At 38.5% G+C, this 19,410-nt stretch overlaps 1 protein-coding gene across 1 annotated transcript; it reads left to right on the plus strand.

Annotated features, from left to right (window-relative positions):
* The first annotated feature begins 11,896 nt into the window (after positions 1-11,896).
* LOC115719205 (uncharacterized) lies at positions 11,897-18,927 on the plus strand. Its single transcript, XM_030648158.2, has 13 exons — positions 11,897-12,455; positions 12,553-12,724; positions 12,817-13,034; positions 13,121-13,181; positions 13,435-13,507; positions 13,698-13,775; positions 14,340-14,497; positions 14,953-15,121; positions 16,106-16,568; positions 16,821-17,276; positions 17,535-17,738; positions 18,265-18,398; positions 18,546-18,927. Exons 1-13 carry the CDS (start codon positions 12,099-12,101, stop codon positions 18,721-18,723), a joined length of 2,721 nt encoding a protein of 906 aa, XP_030504018.2. The 5' UTR covers positions 11,897-12,098; the 3' UTR covers positions 18,724-18,927.
* Positions 18,928-19,410: the final 483 nt, after the last annotated feature.

Consider the following 19,410-nt stretch of genomic DNA (forward strand, 5'->3'; position numbering starts at 1 on the left):
TTATCTTATTTTAAATTTAAATAAGGTCAAATTATTTAAAAAAAAAAAGATTTACTTTAAAAATTTAAAATCTGACCTTAAATTTAAAAATAAGATAAGATATAATCAAATTTAAAAATAAGATAGATAATTAAGCAAAAAAGATAGATATTTACTATTTCAAATTCAAATTACACTAATATCATGAATTAAATTTAAAAAATATTAAATAAATTAATTATGATAATTAGAATTGAATTAGGAATAGTAAATGTATAAATACTGAACTACACAAAAAATTGGAAGTTAATTCCATGAAAAAGCATGAAAAAACGAAGAAAAACGAAAAAATTACGAGCTGTACGGACAGTATGCCAAGCATACTGTCCATGGGCGCGCATGGGGCTGCATGGGCGTGTAACCTCGGCGCAGGGGGCTTCTAGCAGCCTCTCCGCGCGCGCACGTGCCATGTTGCTTAACCCCGATTTTTTTCGAAACTTCAAAAATTCATAACTAATTCAAATTAAATGGAAATTGAGTTCTGTAAAAAAGTAACTTGCTTAATTTTTTCCATACTATCCAATAAAAATAATTCCAGAAAAAGATATTCAATTATATTTCACGAAAATTCATAAACATCAATCAATCATCAAATAACACTCAATACAACATGATACCATCCAAAACATCAAACAATCGTTTTAAAGTCCAAATTTCTTGCAAGAAAATCAATTACCATGGCTCTGAGGCCAGTTGTTGGAAATTATTTTACCAGGATCTTAGATCTACTCACAAGTATGTTGATTAACACCCTAAATATGAACTTTCTAAAACGATGAAATAAACACATATAAAGTTTAGTAAATCTTACATTGGGTACAGCGGAATATAATGACTCCTTCCGTTCAGATATCTAGCCCTTGATTCCATTCTGTAGCAGAGCATTATCAATATCTGAACCTGGATCTCTTTCTCTGAATCTTTGATGCTGAAACTCCTTTTGCTGAAAGTCTTTCTTCACGATCTTCCTCACTATGATTGAGGTATCACTTGCTGTGTGTGGGCACTACTCTCACACTAAGAATTTCGAAATTGAAGAGGGAACGAGAAAGCAAGGTGGCGGCTAAAGATAGGGAGAGAGAGAGGCTCAGTTTTTCTGAATAAAAAGTCAGAAGGAAAAAGTGTAATTTTCCTGAAGCCTTCACTATCTATTTATAGCATTCCACTAGGATTAGGTTTGAATTATTTGGCATTAAAATAATGAAAATATCAGTTTAAATTCCTTACAAAAGTGGCCGGCCATGCATAGTAGATTTGGGCCTCACTTTTTGAAATTTTGCAGTTTTATCTTTTCTGCATCTGATTTTCTCAAAAACGCCAATTTTCTAATTCAACCATTTAAATGCAAATTCTAACTATTTAATAACTATAAATAATTATTAAATAATATTGTCATTTATCATATTTATTAATTGGACCATACAAAGTATCATAATTAACAAATATGCCCCTAAAACTCTTTCTTTACAATTTCGCCCTTACTTAGTGAAAAATTCACAAATAGACATAGTCTAATTTGAGAATTATAATTGATTAATCAAAACCAATTACATGAGTCTTACAAGCAATATTATCTCAACTAGTGTGGGGACCATGGGTCTATATAACCGAGCTTCCAATAAGTAGATCAAGAATTTATAACCTAAATTCACTGACTTATTAATTCTTCGTTGAATCCACGCATAGAACTTAGAATTGCACTCTCGGTTATATAGAATGCTCTTTATGTTTCACCATATAGACACATCATTAGTTATCCATTGTTATAATCCTAATTTGATCAATGATCCTCTATATGAATGATCTACACTGTAAAGGGATTAGATTACCGTTACACCCTACAATGTATTTAATCCTTAAAACACTTAACCCCGTATAAATGATATTTCAGCTTATGTGAAATGAGACTCCACAATTTATTTTCGTTTGGTCAAGCTTGAAGGAGATCATCCTTTACTTACTATTCGCCAGATAGAAGCTGTAGATTCCATGTTTATGTTAGCGCTCCCACTCAATTGCACTACTGTGTTCCCAAAATGTACGTATCACCCTGACCTAAAAGTAGGCTTAACTAACAAATCAAAGAACACGAATAGCCTCTTGAGATTGAGCCTAATCATAACAGGATTAAGATCATTTGATCTAGGATCAACTAGGCGATATTGACTTGAATAGATATTACGGTAAGTTTAATAAATCTAAGTCAAAGTTCAATATCGGTCCCTTCCGATGCATACTCCCTGCATCCAACCTGAGCTTTACTTTAACCAATGCTCTGGAAAGAATATAGCACTTCTCCAAATGCAAGTAAACTCTGTTGTAGATTATCATATCAGTAAAACCCTGTGTCTGATAAATCTAGGAAACTTTATTCACATAGTCATGTTTACTTTCTAATGTATTGACGACACAATAAAACAGGATCAAGTATGTGAAAAGGGTTTCAGATGAATTCATACATTATATACATATAATCATGAAATAAATCATGTGAACCATGTAACATTAAATGTTATTACTGATCTATATTAATAAGTAAATCTGATTATATTGAAATGAGTTTTATTTAGGGCATAAAACCCAACAGAAGACTCTTCTTAAGACCATATCCCCAATAGTGAATTTTTTGTTTTTAACTTTGGAGTTAAAATACTTAGTCACCTTCTTTTGATAAGCTGTCATTCGTATTTGAGACTCGTCCCGGAGCTCTTCAATCTGATCCAGTGCTTCCTGTAATAAAGCTTGGTTTGTAACTGGATCATAAGTCATTCTCCTGTGGGACGGGAATAACGTTTCCACCAGGACCATGGCTTCACAACCCTTCGCCATTGAGAAAGGCGAGTGGCCGGTTATAGTTCTTGGGGTCGTCCGGTAGGCCCATAACACTCTTGGCAACTCTTCAGGCCAGTTGTTTTTGCAAGCCAGCAGCTTTTTCTCTAGGGTGACCTTTAGGATTTTGTTGACTGCTTCTGCTTGTCCGTTTGTTTGCGGTCTTGCCACCGCGGAGAAGCTTTTAACGACTCCGTGTTGGTTGCAGAAGTCAGTGAACTCTTCGCAATCAAATTGCTTTCCATTGTCAGAGACTATTTTGTGAGGCAAGCCATATCGGCACACTATGTTTTAAATAACAAAGTCTAGTACTTTTTTAGCAGTTATAGTCTTCATTGGCTCAGCCTCCGTCCATTTGGTGAAGTAGTCTACTGCTACTATTGCATACTTTACTCCTCCCTTTCCTGTTGGCAGGGACCCAATAAGATCTATCCCCCAGACCACGAAGGGCCAAGGACTAGTCATCAGGGTAATCTCATTGGGAGGAGCTCTCGGTATGTTCGCGAATCTTTGGCACGAATCACATTTTTGGACGTAGTCTATGCAATCTTTTTTCATTGTCGGCCAGAAGTACCCTTGTCTCAGTATTTTCTTTGAGAGACTTGGTCCTCCTGTATGATCTCCACAGAACCCTTCATGGACCTCTAGCATAATTTGCCTAGCTTCAGGGTCCGATACACACCTTAAATAAGGCATGCTGAGTCCTCTTCGGTAGAGAATTTTGTCCATCATCACATAACGGTAAGCCTGATGCTGAATCTTTTTGGACAGTGCCCTTTCTTGGGGCAACTCACCTTTCGTTATGTATTCAATGATGGGGACCATCCAGCTGGGTTCTTGCCCAACCGTTGTTGTGGCCTCTTTCACTTTGATGCTTGGCTCTTCCAAGCGTTCCACGGGTACTACCCCCAGTTTCTCAATCTCACTATATGAGGCTAACTTAGCCAGACAGTCTGCGTGAGGTTCTTTTCCCTAGGGATCCTTTCTACTTTATAGTCTGTGAACTCGTGGAGCAGTTCCCGGACTATTGCTACATACGCGGCCATTCTTTCCTTGCGCGTCTGATACTCTCACGACACCTGGTTCACTACCAGTTGGGAGTCACTGTAGACTTCTACTCTTTTAGTCCCCACGGTCTTTGCTAATCTCAGTCCTGCTATCAAGGCTTCGTATTCGGCCTCATTATTTGAAGCCGAAAAGTCGAACCGTAGGGCTGCTTGGAGTCGAAGTCTGCTTGGAGATATCATTGCAACCCCCGCTCCGGATCCATTCTCGTTGGAGGCTCCATCCACAAATACTTTCCACGCTGGGACCGATGGTGTCTATATGTTCGCGGTTGCTTCGGCTTCATTACATTCGGTGATGAAGTCTGCTAGCGCTTGTCCCTTTATGGAAATACGGGGAACGTAGTGTAAGTCAAATTGACTTAACTCCATTGCCCATTTGAAGAGCCTTCCGGACGCCTCTGGATTTTGCAAGACCTGCCGGAGTGGGTGGTTGGTCAACACCTTGATTGGGTGAGCTTGGAAATAGGGTCTCAACTTTTTTGAGGCCATTAGGAGGCAAAAAACAAGTTTTTCAATGACGGGGTATCGCATCTCCGCCCCTATCATGCGCTTGCTGACGTAGTACACGGGATGCTAAGTTTTCTCTTCTTCCCGGACTAAGGCCGCGTTGACCGCGTGCTCAGAGACGGCCAAGTACAGAAACAAGTCCTCTCCGAGAACGGGCTTTGACAAGATTGGAGGCTTGGCCATGTGCTCTTTTAGTTTTTTGAATGCCTCCTCGCACTCGTCAGACCATTCAAATTTCTGACATTTCTTCAGGATGTCGAAGAAGGGAATGCACTTATCTGTGGACCGGGAGATAAAACGGCTCAGTGCAGCAACCTTTCCGGTTAGGCTCTGCACGTCTTTGTGTTTCTTTGGGGATGGCATGCTCAGGAGAGCTTGAATTTTTTCCGGATTTACCTCAATCCCTCTCTGACTGACAATGAAGCCCAAAAACTTCCCCGACTTAACCCCAAAAGTGCATTTCTTTGGGTTGAGCTTCATTCCGTATCTCCGGACCACTTCAAAACATTCTTTTAAGTCATCCGCGTGGCTATTGCACGCCTTTGACTTGACCAGGATGCCGTCCACGTATACCTTCATATTTCACCCCAGGAGGCCTTTGAACATCCGGTTAACCATTCTTTGATAAGTTGCGCCAGCATTTTTCAGTCCGAAAGGCATGACTAGGTAGCAGTATACCCCGCTTATCGGTCTTTAAGCTAGTGCACTCTTGATCTGCTACGTGCATTTTTATCTGGTTGTAACCAGCGTACACGTCCATGAAGGACAACAGTTTGAATCCAGAGGTGGCGTCTACCATCTGGTCGATCCTGGGCAGAGGGAAACAATCCTTTGGGCAAGCTTTGTTTAGATCATTGAAGTCTATACAAACTCGCCAGGTCCCATTAGGCTTTGGCACCAGGACCGGATTGGCTAGCCATTTCGGGTAGTAGACATCTCGAATCATGCCGCTCGTTAATAGTTTGTCTACGTCTTTCTCTAAGGCTTCGGCCTTCACCGAGTCGAGGGGACGTCGTTTCTGCTGGACCGGCGGCATATCCGGGTTGACATTAAGGACATGGGTGATGATGTGGGGACTTATGCCAGTCATGTCTTCATGGCACCATGCGAAAACGTCAATGGCACCCTTCAGTGTCTTTATTATCTTTTCTTTTTCCTCCGGGTCTAGGCTCTTTCCTAGCCGGAGTACTTTGGTGGAGTCGAGGTCACACGCTGACACTTCCTCGACGTCCTCCATTGGTTCTACAATTCTTTCGGATCCCACACAGGGATCCAACTCGTCTTCTTCAGCCATCTCTAGCTCAATAGTTTCTCGGACCATCAGCACGGGTAGGTGGGCAGCAACGTTATAGCACTGCCTAGCTTCCCCTTGATTTCCCCTCACCGTCCCTATCCCAGCTTCCTGGGTTGGGAACTTCAGGCACAAGTGCCGTATTGACGTGACCGCACCAAAGTCCACCAAGGCCGGTCGGCCGAGGATTGCGTTATAGGCTGTCGGGAAGTCCACTACCACGAACGTGCAGTATTTGAAGGTGCTCTGGGGTGTGTCCGAACACAAGGTGACTGGAAGCCTCACTTTTCCCATTGGGATAAGTGTTGTTCCATTGAACCCTATGAGTTGGGAACCACTTGGCGAAAGGTCTCGGTCCGTTAGGCCTATTGCAGTGAAGGCCTCTTTGAACAGCATATTCGTGGAACTCCCATTGTCGATTAGGACCCTGGCCACGATCTTATTGGCAATAGGGGTTTCTATGACCAACGGGTCATGGTGGGGGAAACGCACTGTTTTAGCGTCTTCTTCCGTGAATGTAATGGGTTGATCCATTAGCCGGGGCCTTTGAGCTGGGAGTTGAGTAACTTCCCACACCTCATCGTGTTTCACAGCCCCTGCGTGCCGTTTCAGCTCCTTGCGGGTAGTTCCTCCGATGTGGGGTCCTCCCGAGATCATGGCCACTCTCCTATTGGGTCTAGGTGGCTGGCCGAGAATATATTGAGCATCTCCGGGGGGAACAACTGGAGCCAATACTCCTGCTGCACCCCCTGGTGTTCCTTGTGGCAAAGCTCCAGCCGCTTGACCTGGGTTGAGATGGGGCAACCGCTTTTTGATCCACTCGTAGAGGTGTCCGAATTGGATCAAGTTTTCGATCTCGTCTTTGAGATTTTTGCATTCATTGGTGCTGTGCCCAATGTCATTATGGTACTCGCACCTCTTAGTGGGATCCCTCTAGGAGCTGTCTTTGTACAAAGGATGCGGTCTCCGGTAGTGCGTATTTTGCCTAGTAGCAAAGTACACACGTTCTTGGGAGTCCGTTAACTCCGTGTACTGGGTATATTGGGGAGTATACCCCCTTTTCTGTCGCTTTTCCTCCGTCAGGGTGCTGCCTTTGGAGGACCTTTTACTCCTCGAGCCCTGGGAAGGACCGGCTAGACTGGCTGTCGGAGCGGAGTGCGAGGGGGTTTGTCCATTTATCCCTGAGGGATTTCCAAAATGGGATGATGCGGGGGCCAGGGCCTGGCCTTGGCTATATCCGGGAGTGGCAGAAAACTGTATGTCGCTCATTGGTGGAGCTGCTGCTGGCACAGTGCTTGAGAGTTGGGCTCTGGGCACATATCTTGCTACCCTGGTGGGATAATATCCTCCATAGGCCACTATTTGGGCCTCTTCAAGATTAATGTGTATTTTTGGACTCTCTTTTGGAAGTCCTGAAGGTTTGAAGCTCCTTCTTGTTGTAGTTCGTTCCAGAATGGAGTCCCTATACGGATGCCTGCTTGGAGAAGAGCAAGCTGTTGTCCGTCATCTACTTTCTTGGTTTTAGAGGCTTCTTCCCGGAACCTCTTTATGAAATTCTTTAGTGTCTCCGTAGGCAGCTGCTAGATGTTAGTCAAGGCGCTGACCTCCAGGTTGACTTTCCTTGCGGCGACAAATTGTCTCCGGAAGTTGGTTTGTAACTTATTCCAGCAGCCCACGGATTCTGGTTCCGATTTCTTGAACCATTCTTCCGCGAACCCGCTTAGAGTAAGCGGGAAGCACAAACACTTAGCGTCATTGCTGACTCTCATGACTGTCATGACTCGGTTGAATCGTGACAGGTGATCGCTCGGATCAGAGTTCCCAGTATAAGCTGCCATTTCAGGCATCTTAAAGTTCTTGGGCAGCTCTGCTTCCAGGATGTGTTTGGCACATGGCTCCCGGTCCTCACAATCTGAGTCGGAGTCGTCGCCTTTCTGTCTCCGGGAGACTCGGGCGATCTCTTTTCGAAGTATGGCAAGTTCCGCCATGATTCCTTCATTTAACGTTCCCGTGGAGACCGCGGGTCCGTATTTCTTTTGGTCAAGGTGATCCCGGAGGTCACCTTGGTTCCCGTTAATCTGATTCCTTAGATCAATGGGAGGACATTTCTATCCCCTTCTTCCCCTCTCTCCGGGCTCTTGGTGCACGGAAACGCTTTTTCGGTCCTCTCAATCTTGAGGGCCAAGACTCCCTTTTTGGAGTTTGCCCCTCTGCGGACCTTTCCCTTTCAGGAAATCTGAGCGGACCTTTCGTGGATCCTGCACCTTTTTCTTTTTCCCGGGGGTAGAAGTAGGGTTTTTCTTTTGGTTCCCTTCATCGGGATACCTTATAGGGCTTGGTTCTCTAGATTTCTACTTTTGGGTACTTGGCGAGGATTCCTCTGGTTCCTTTCCAAGCCCAGCAGATATGGCTTTAGGATGCACGTGGATTCCTGCTGCCTCCATGGCTTTTTGCATGGCCAGCATCACCTCTTGCATCTTTTGGTTTTGCACCTTTTGGGCTGCGATTTCAGCTTCATGATCGACAGCCTTTTGCCTTAAGAGTACCAATTCTAAGTAGCTGCCTTCGTCGTAGGCGTACTCATCGAGGTTTCCCTCGTAGTCATCATCAGGGATTCCTTCTTCTTCCTCGGAACCCACGGTTGCTCTTGAGGCCACGTCCTCATCATTTGGATCTTGAGCATCTTGAAGAGGGCGAGGTTGACGTGTGCTTCGAGTCTCCACCATTGTTGTGTTGTTGTAATGCAGTGTGTGTTTACAGACGCTTTCTTCAGCTCTCAATGAAAGCACCAAAATGTTGATCGAGGTTTTCGGCAACCAATAAAATAATAATAATTTAGAGAGCTGTAAGAAATTAAGAGAGAGATTTTTTACGTGGTTAGGGCGTTAATGAACCTTAGTCCACGAGTTTGTGTATTTATGATAGTATTTAATACAGAGAATGTTCTTGGTGAGTTTTTACTCTTCTAGTTCTCATGAAACCCAGAATTCTCGACCCCTCTTATATGAGCTTTGGGGGGTATTTATAGTTTTTTTGTGGGGTGATCCCTAGAATTAAGGTACATGCATTTCTGTAACTATCAGTAAAGCCACACATTCCCAATGAATTTATCATAGGTAATGCATGGTCTAATCCCTAGGTTCTGTAGGGATTTTATGAGGGAAGTCCTTAATCCCTTTTGACTGATGTGATTCCACACAGAGTAGCTGTCACTAGACTTTATTGATCATAGCCTTGTAGGTACAGATTGGGGGTTGTGTCGTCAAACTTTATTGCGTGTGGCAGTTCCAATACGCCTCCTCCCATGCGGCATTAAATGCGAGATGAATGTTTGGATGGCGTCTGACACCATCCGGAGATGCTTTGTTGCCATCTTGCTCTCCGGGAACATATGAGACTTACATGCCTTCTCCGGGAGGCATGCCTAAAGTAATCCTTTGCTTTAAGAAGACTTAGCTGTTTTATTCATATGCTAAACCCTTCCTACCCACGTGTCATCATCCGGTTGGTCCACATATTTTGGACAAAATCAGGGGCAACAGTAAGGTTTTTTAAACTTTACATGTGTTTATGTCATTATTTTAGAAATTCATGTTAGGATGTTAATGAAACATACTTGTTAGTAAATCTAGATCCTGGTAAAAAATTTCCAACAATGCTTTCATATGATTTGAACATACAGAATTATATTGTGATTTCCATAAGAAAGAATGCGGAAAAAGACATATTTTGATGGAGATGAAGACATATTGAAACACAAGATACTACTATAAAAAACATCCACGAAATTCTGAATGATAGTGTTGAGTTTAGCATTTCAAGAGATCAAATTCGTGAAACGACTAATGTCCATGATGAAATTGCTGATCATGTATAGAGAGCAAATCGATGAAGATAATGAGTGAAATTTATCAAATGTTAGGACTTTTTTAATATTTTTCTTCAAATTACTTAAATTTTTTTGAGATGCTAATGAGTATATTTTATTTGATTTTATATTATAATTTTTATATATTTATCTAAAAATAAAAATTAATAATATTCATAACTTTTTATTCAAAAAAGAAAATTCATGTTTTTTGTTTTTAAAATTAAAAAATAAAAATAGTTATAGAATATATTTTTGTTTTTTATTTTTAAAATTACAAAACAAAAGTGGTTAGAGAACACACTTTTGTTTTTCAGTTTTTAAAATTTAAAAACAAAAGTAGTTACAGAACACTTTTTTATTTTTTAAAAACAAAAAAATTACTTTTATTTTTCTATTTTTAAAATTAAAAAATAAAAATGTTACCAAACGTCATCTATATTTCTTAATATTTTTTACATATAAAGAAATATAAATAATTTTTTAGCATATGTAGATATAACTAAGAAATTTTTACACCAAAAATAAAAAATACACACTTTATTATATATATATCTTCACACGGTTAAATCAACATTTACACTCATTAACTTTATTTTATTACACTTTTACCACTTGCACACACAATCCATGTAGCCACACACGTCATGATTGATGACTTATATCAATCACACATTACATCATTCCCTTATCTTTTTCTCTTCTTTTTTTTTTTTTAAAAAAAAAAATAAAACCTCCATAGCTGAACTCTTTTCCTTCCCCTATGCCAAAGAAAAGTTCTAAAATAGGGTTGAAATCTGTAGCTAATAGGAATAAGGGCAAACGTCCTGTTGTTTAAAACGATGACTCCGATTTTTCTCCTCCATTGTCGAAATGTGAGCGAGCTCCTCCTAAAAAGAAATCAAAGGTTGCTGCCCATGAAAAAATTTCTCATGCTCCTGCTCAAAAAAATGATTAGGATGGTGCTCCTCTTCGATCGCAGGTTTGTTTTTGGTTTCTTTTTTGTTTTCCCCAATTTTTGAAATTTTTTCATATTCAACTTTTGTGGGTTTTGTGTTTATTGATTTCTCATTTTATAATAGTTTTTTCATAGTTTTTTAATAGTGTAAACACCTTCTGTATATATTTTTTTTAATATGTTTTTTATTTAGTTGTTTCCTGTCCATTTTTATATCATCAATGGGTAACAATGAGATTTATCATGGATGTTGATGTTCAAAGAGTTTTTCCTGTATTTTAGTTTGTATACAGTTGTTTTGTAGTTTTATTATAGTTTTGCTACTTGCATATGTTATTTCATTATAAAACTAATATGCAACTATTTGTACAAAACTTACTATGTATAACTGCTATTTCTTAGTCCCCGTCAAATTAAATTCCTACATAATATATAAACTATCATAAAACGATAATGCAACTATAAGGCAACCAAAACAAAAAATAAACAGACTCATACGTAACTGGTTGTACTTTAATTCGAATTTACTCTTCTTATTGTGTTTTTAAAAAAATATATTCCATATTAGAAACCAGTAATCAATCAAAATGCAACTGTACATAACGTAGATCTATTATTCATGAGGTTTTTTTAAAATTTTTCACATCATACATTGTTTTGGATTTGGTGGGAGCTCCAGATCTGTTTGTTACAAATCTACATTTCATAAATCTGGATTTCGATATTAGGGGGAGTTGTTTTGATCGAATAAAACAGAAAACAAATGTGTAATTTCAGTTTCTTCACAGTTTTTCTGATTTTTTTTCGTCATCTTCTGTTTAGATCATTGCAGGTCTTCTTTTCAGTTGATTTCGCCGGAATTAATGGTTGTATTTCCCTCGTTTTGGTTTCATTTTAATTGTTTTCCTGTTTTGAAACGATCGATGTATTTTCATCTTCATCGTTCGCTCCATGCAACTGAAGGTTTAGTGCATGTGGTATTTTTGTAAATATTTGTATGTGGACTGTATAAATGTTTAATGGGCCGACCCATAGTATTTTTGTAATTTTTTTTCTTTTTTTGTATTTTTCTGTTTTTTTCCCTATAATTAAATTAGATCCGTTTTTAATTAAACTTTGAGATTGACATCCAATAATCCGTCAATTCTAATTAAATTTTAACTTTTAGCATTTAATTCAATTCAATTGTAATTGAATATCTAATTTTTTATAATTAAATTGGATTAGATTAAATGTCCACACTTCTTCAAAACAATAATAATAAAAAAAAAAACTATTACTATAATTAGAGGCCCAAACTTTTATAAATCTATGTCTTCTTATTACTAAATTATTTGTAATTATTTTGAATTATCCTTATCACTTAAGTGTTTTGTTGGCTAATCTATGCACACCATATCAAATTTCCGTGAGTGGAAAGGTTCCACAAAGAAAGAAAAATTGAGTGGAAAGATTCCAAAACCTTGTGAAAACGGCTAAAACCCCTGTTCCCGCGATACAGTAGCAAATGCCTATGCCAGACATCTTATCCACTGCCTAATGTCTACCCTCCTCCTCAGCTCTCACACCTTCTTCGTCACCCGCCTCAACACTCTCCCCTTTCTCTCCTCCAAACCCAAATACAACGCCCTTCTGCTCGTCCGAGCTGCACCCACCTCCGCCCCCGAGAAGCGTACCCGAAGGAAGAAGAGGCAGCCCAAGGACGATGACTCTGCCGCCGAGAAAGGCCTTCGCTTCACCTTCATGGAGGAGCTCATGGACCGCGCCAGGAATCACGACGCCATCGGCGTTTCTGACGTCATCTATGACATGATTGCCGCTGGCCTCAGCCCCGGCCCTCGCTCCTTCCATGGCTTGATTGTTGCTCATGCCTTCAATGGCGATACAGAGAGCGCGGTAAACTTTGCTTCATTTTTTTTTTCTTTTAAATAAAGAAATTTAAAATTTGGACGAAATTGAAGGATTAGATTGTTACATTATGCTGGAAATACAGATGCAATCGCTCAGGAGGGAGCTTAGCGCAGGTCTTCGTCCTCTCCACGAAACATTCGTCGCTCTAATTCGGCTGTTTGGATCGAAAGGTCGTGCTACGAATGGGTTAGAAATTCTTGCTGCAATGGAGAAATTACAATACGACATTCGTGGGGCTTGGATTATACTTGTTGGTATGGTACTTTGGTCGTTTCCGAGCTAAGTCTTGCGTGTTTATATGCTCTTTGTCTTGATTATGTTTCTTTTTTCTGGTTCGTTGTGGCAGAGGAATTGGTTCGTAGTAATCATTTGGAGGATGCCAATAGGGTTTTCTTGAGGGGTGCCAAAGGTGGCTTGAGAGCTACTGATGAGGTCTATGACCTTTTAATAGTTGAGGACTGCAAAATTGGAGACCATTCCAATGCTTTAGATATTGCTTATGAAATGGAGTCTGCAGGGCGGATGGCCACCACTTTTCACTTCAATTGCCTCCTTAGTGTGCAGGTATGAATTGGTTATGGTTTAACTTCATTACATGTCAATGGAGTTTGTCCAAGACTGATGATAGTTTTTCTTTTTGAATAACTTAGGCTACCTGTGGAATCCCTGAAATCGCTTTCGCCACATTTGAGAACATGCAATATGGAGAAGGTTCACATTTATGTTTTTATGTATGTTTAGTTTATTTTCCTTTTGTGTTACCAATGGCAATCTTGTTTATGATACAGCATTTGTAGTAATGTCAGATACCAATGTGGATATTATGGATGTTAGGGCTGCTTAAACGTTTTTCTTTTTACAGTGAGAAATTCGTATCGTCTTCTATGGAGTATTCTACTACTTTTGAGGAATATTTATTTCTTATGTTTTGGGCTTCTTTCTTACAATCTCTTTCAAATTTCAGAACCCATGAAACCTGATACGGAAACATACAATTGGGTGATCCAAGCATATACCAGAGCTGAGTCATATGACAGGTAGTTTCTCTTGTACATCAATGACTGTTTTTGTGTAGTTGCCTTCATAGAGATCACTATGTAGAATGGATTGTTAGTGAGCTCTAACTTTCAGTATCAAAATATAATCCAAGTCTATATTCCTACATTAATTTGTATATGTTTGTGAACTGCTCATTATCCTGGTGACTGGTGTTATAATGACATGTAGAGTGCAAGACGTTGCTGAGTTACTTGGCATGATGGTTGAAGACCACAAACGTTTGCAGCCTAATGTGAAGACCTACTCGTAAGTATTTTCTTATCAATTTTAATTTATTGTAAGGACCATTTAATGTATCATTTGTAGCTATTAGTACTTGGCATAGCATTTGGTATTCCTCATCTCAGCTATGAAGGCTGATACCATATTATAATGTAATTGTTTTTTTTTTTTTTTTTTTTTTTTTTTTTTTGTAAACAGAGCTGCATTTTAGTAATTGAGTATGGATATGGATAATTTGGATTCACAAAAGAACTTTCATGGCAAAGTATATAACCTATGTAAAAGTTGTAGAGACAATGTTAGCTGGGTGGAAGTAATTAGGAAGATTTTTATTCTCTATTGGCCTTTTAAGGATTAATATTCTTTTGCCTAAAACTTATTTATTGATGTTGGAGGATTGCAAAGCTGCAAAAGTTTCCAATATAAGATTAATCAAATGGTCAATTGTCTTGAGTGCCTCTTATTCTCTTTTATGCTATATGAAATTATTCTATTTTACTTTTTGTCAGACAGATAATCATTTCATTTTTATTAGTGCTTTATGAGTGTGTTTTTATTTTAAATTGACATTGTAAATTCTTGCTCAAGGTTGCTAGTAGAATGCTTTACCAAGTACTGTGTAATAGGGGAGGCTATACGACATTTCCGTGCCCTTAAGAACATTGACGGGGGAACAATAGTTTTACACAATAAAGGAAACTTTGGAGATCCTCTTTCTTTGTATCTTCGTGCTTTATGTAGAGAAGGTATTCACATACTTATCTTTTTTCTTGGATTCATAATTTTAATCTTTGAAGTTTTCCTTTCTTTAAAGTATTATGTTTAAAGAACGTGCAATCAAATTGGCATAAAAATGGGTTGCAATTTTTTGTTTAGAACTAGTATTTGAGAGGCAGTTAAGTTACTTTTAACTTAATATTTCTAATTTTATTGTGTAGATGCATTGCTCACAGCAACATTTAAGCTTTCACACGTATTAAGTCAGATGACTAATTAAGCTATTTGATGGACATTTCTTTCTTAAATCTCTTTTATTGTAATATTTATCTTTTCATCGTGTTTTACCGGGATTCCCCCTCCCCCTCCTTTATTTTATTTTGTTTTAGTTCAGGATGGACCTGTTATGGTATTTTACCTATGTTATGTATGTTTCGGTTAAACATCAATAAAATGTCTTAGAGGAGGTATTGTTTGAATACAGGGAGAATTGTTGACCTGCTAGAAGCTTTAGAAGCTATGGCCAAAGATAATCAACCAATTCCACCACGAGCCATGATCTTGAGCAAAAAGTACCGCACTCTCGTAAGCTCATGGATTGAACCTTTACAAGAAGAAGCTGAACTTGGATATGAGATTGATTATGTGGCCAGGTGTGCATATTTAAATATTATATATATATATATATATTGATACTTGGGAGGGGGGTGGGCCAGGTGTGCATATATAGAATACTTTTGTTGATGTAAAATTTCATTTGTTGTTTCTTCAATTTATTTTTTTGTTCGCTTCATGGTTATTCAAGTATGTCCTAATTCATCTTTAAAAAAAAAGTATGTCTTAATTCACATTTTTTTTTTGAAAAAGAGACAGAGGCCATTGTCTTAGACTAGCCCCGACCCGATATATATTAAAGTCCCTCACTTGTGGCGGAAGAAAACTATGGTTAGAAGAGTCTTAGCATAAAACATACTAAAACACAGCAAAAAACAAGGCCGGACCCAATAAAAACAGTACTTGTTAGTCCTAAAAGAAATTACATCAAATTTCTCCATTCTGTAGTAAAGTCTAAGAATGAGAAGTGATCAATTCAATAATACTGGATCTAAAATATTGGATAGATTCGATCCGATCCAAAACATACTAGGTTTAAAATACTGGATAAACTCAAATTAAACCAATAGAGATACATGAAATACATCTAATGGACAGAACAAATCCAATCCAACATTCAATGGATGTTGGATTAATTGGATGATTGAAATTAATTGGATCGGATCGGATGGTAAAATTTAACATCCAATATATTAAATCGGGTCTGGATAGGTCTAAAACATTGGATTTGATCCAATGAACACCCCTTAGTGAATTTGTTGGATTCTGATGATCATATTGCATTTTTTCTTTTCCAAGAATAAAGAAAACTTTAGAGGTATTTGCTAACTCTATTGTAAGTTATTTTCTCGAATTTTTGTGGCTGTGTTGTGAATATTCTGCAACAAAATAATCATCTCGAAATTATGACCTGGCATTCTGCTTTTAATTTTGACATGCTGTATAAATAACCGTTGTAATGCATTTGAGCATTTGATGATGTGATATGATGAGGAGTCGCTTACCTGTTTTATATTGAACAGATACATTGCAGAGGGTGGGCTTACTGGTGAGCGCAAACGATGGGTGCCTCGGAGAGGAAAAACTCCTTTGGATCCCGATGCAGCTGGATTTATATATTCAAACCCCATGGAAGCGTCATTCAAGCAAAGATGTCTTGAAGATATGAAAGTTTATCATAGAAAGCTTTTGAGAGCTTTACGGAATGAAGGACCTGCAGCTCTTGGTCATGTATCTGAATCAGATTATTTTAGAGTACAGGAAAGGTTAAGGAAAATTATAAAGGGTCCCGAGCAGAATGTCTTAAAGCCAAAAGCTGCTAGTAAGATGGTAGTGTCTGAACTAAAGGAAGAGCTAGAAGCACAAGGTCTGCCAACTGATGGTACTAGAAACGTTCTTTACCAGCGTGTCCAAAAAGCAAGGAGAATAAACCGCTCTCGTGGTCGGCCACTTTGGGTTCCTCCTGTGGAGGAGGAGGAAGAAGAGGTAGATCATTCATTATTTTTTCCATTTTTGTTTTCTTCTGTTTCCTTATTATATCATACAATTTTTTTAGACATGGCCACTGGCTTATTGGGGGTGTTTTCAAATTTGGGGATGGCTTTCTAGGTGATTTTTTTGACATGCCAATCTTTTGTTGGGTAACTTGTGAGTAGCAATGCTAATTTTTTTTTTTGGCTTGCACCGTATGTTTCATATTTAATTGGCAGTTACATTCAAATCTAATTTATCTTGAAGGTTGATGAAGAGCTGGATGAACTAATCTCACGAATTAAGCTGCATGAAGGCGATACAGAGTTTTGGAAGCGCCGGTTCCTTGGAGAAGGTCTTAATGGTGATAATGGAAATTCCGTAAACACGGGTAAATCAGATATTGAAATTGTGTTGGATGAAGTTGACGCTGTGGAAGATACCATAAATGAGTTAGAAGATGATGAGGCTGATGCTGATGATGAGGCTGATGCTGATGCTGATGCTGATGATGAGGACGACGAGGAAGATGAGGAAGAGGAGGAGGAGGTAGAAGGAGCCGACGCAGTAGAACAAACTGAGGGCCAAGATGCAGAAAGAGTTAAGGAAAAGCGAGTTGAAGCCAAGAAACCTCTTCAAATGATTGGGGTGCAGTTGTTGAAGGATTCTGATCTAACAACAACATCTAAAAAGTCAAGGAGAAGAGCCTCTCGATTTGCCGATGTATGGAAATTAGTGGTTTTTCAGATTATTATCCCATTATCTTAACTTGTCATAGTTGAACATAGGCTCCGTCCAATTCTACTTGCTTTTCTCACATAAGAAAGTTTCTTGTCCAAAAATAATTGCATAAGAAAGCCTAGATGTTAACATTTTAGTTATGTATGGTTATTTATTGAAGAGTTTGGCATGTTATCTATCTAACTCTTGGGGTAAATTTTAACATCTTCCAATATATGTCTCGTTTACAAATGGATGCAGGATGACGATGATGATGACTGGTTTCCCGAAGATGTATATGAGGCATTTAAGGAATTGAGGAATAGGAAGGTGTTTGATGTAGATGATATGTATACAATAGCAGATGTTTGGGGATGGACATGGGAGAAAGAACTGAAGAAAATACCTCCTCGGAGATGGTCACAGGAATGGGAAGTTGAGTTGGCAATTAAAATTATGCTGAAGGTAAGTTTCTAACATGCTGTGCTCCCTGCATTCTTTACTATTTATTCTTGTATGTAACTTAGTATAAAAATTTGATATATGAGAACTCAAGAAGATATGCCCTACTTTTTTTGATTGGATGAATTTGTGGGACTTCCAAGACTCCACTGATGATTCTAACTAAATATAAGTTCTTTTTTTTCTGAAAAAGAGAAAAGATCCTTTTGTCTTATACACGATCCTCCCCGTTATATATTAAAAGCCTCCCTTGTGGTGGAAGAAAACCATGGTTACAATTAATAACAAAACAGAAATTCTAAGGCAAGAGTACTCCCCCACTTTGCCTCAGAAGAGGAAAAGAACTAAATACAACCACCTACTGCCCCTATACAAATGTTTTCCATTCTCTACACAAATCTGAAAAGGATAGGTCCTCAAAATGTTTAGTTCTAAAGACCCAAGTAGCTGTCCAAAATTTAACTTGCTCCCACACATATAAGTTCTGATATATACATTGTCTGAGATTAAAAAATGGCGCATATTGCAGGTTATAGAATTGGGTGGAACACCCACCATTGGGGATTGTGCCATGATCTTGCGTGCAGCCATAAAGGCTCCTATGCCTTCAGCTTTCTTGACGATTTTGCAGACAACACACAGTCTAGGCTATGTATTTGGGGGGTAAGGCTGCCTTTTAATTGTATTTCCAATGTATCAAACTTGGATGCATATTGTAGCAATTTCATTCCTCGTAGATTTCTATGTTATCCAACACAATTCTCACCATGGATTGATATATTGAAGATATTCTACTCTCATTTTCTGCAGTCCCCTGTACGATGAAATCATTTGCCTCTGTGTTGATCTTGGAGAGCTGGATGCAGCCATTGCTATAGTTGCAGATTTGGAGACTACTGGAATAACAGTACCAGATGAGACCTTGGACAGGGTGATTTCTGCAAGACAGAACGAAAATTCTTCTAATAATGATTCACCCTCAAGTTGATTTGGTTTTTCCTTTGTCTTCGTTTTTTTGCTTGGTTAGTCTGATTCCAAAGTCAAATATGTATTTTCCTTTCGAAATTTTCTGTAGTGCAGGTGTAAATTATCAGGAAATAGCAATATAAACTTATTATTACTATAGAAGCCTGTAAAAGCCAAAGAGGAAGAGCACATCACTTTTTGTTAGTATTGGTTACTTGGTTCCATTTAATTTGAAATGGGTTCTAGAAAAAAAGTACTCTTCAATTCTTCATTTATTATTATTATTATTTGCAAAGTACAGTGTTGCCCAATCCTGTTTGTGAGATTTAAAGCCTTGAAGATGAATGAACTGGCATTCTAAAGCACCTTAATGAATGGACATCCAAAATTTTACGTCAAAAGTTACATGAGAATAACAAGTAAATTTGATAAAAATGCCTCATATCATGAATTATATGAGATACCATTAGATGCCTTACAAAAACAAAGAAAAAAAGAAAGAAAGAAAGAACTACTGCAGGGGAAAACATTAGTTATGAGTTGCCGAGAAGTAATCAAAATAATTGATTACGTGTCATTTGTCATCTCTACTACTCCTCTCATTATATTATATCATTTTCAACAAAATTTCTGGACATTATTACAGAAAAATAAATAAGGCATAAATGAATAACGTGCCACCAAACACACGAGACTTGGATATTGTAAT

This window comes from Cannabis sativa, chromosome 2 (assembly GCF_029168945.1).
Source record: "Cannabis sativa cultivar Pink pepper isolate KNU-18-1 chromosome 2, ASM2916894v1, whole genome shotgun sequence".
NCBI lineage: Eukaryota > Viridiplantae > Streptophyta > Magnoliopsida > Rosales > Cannabaceae > Cannabis > Cannabis sativa.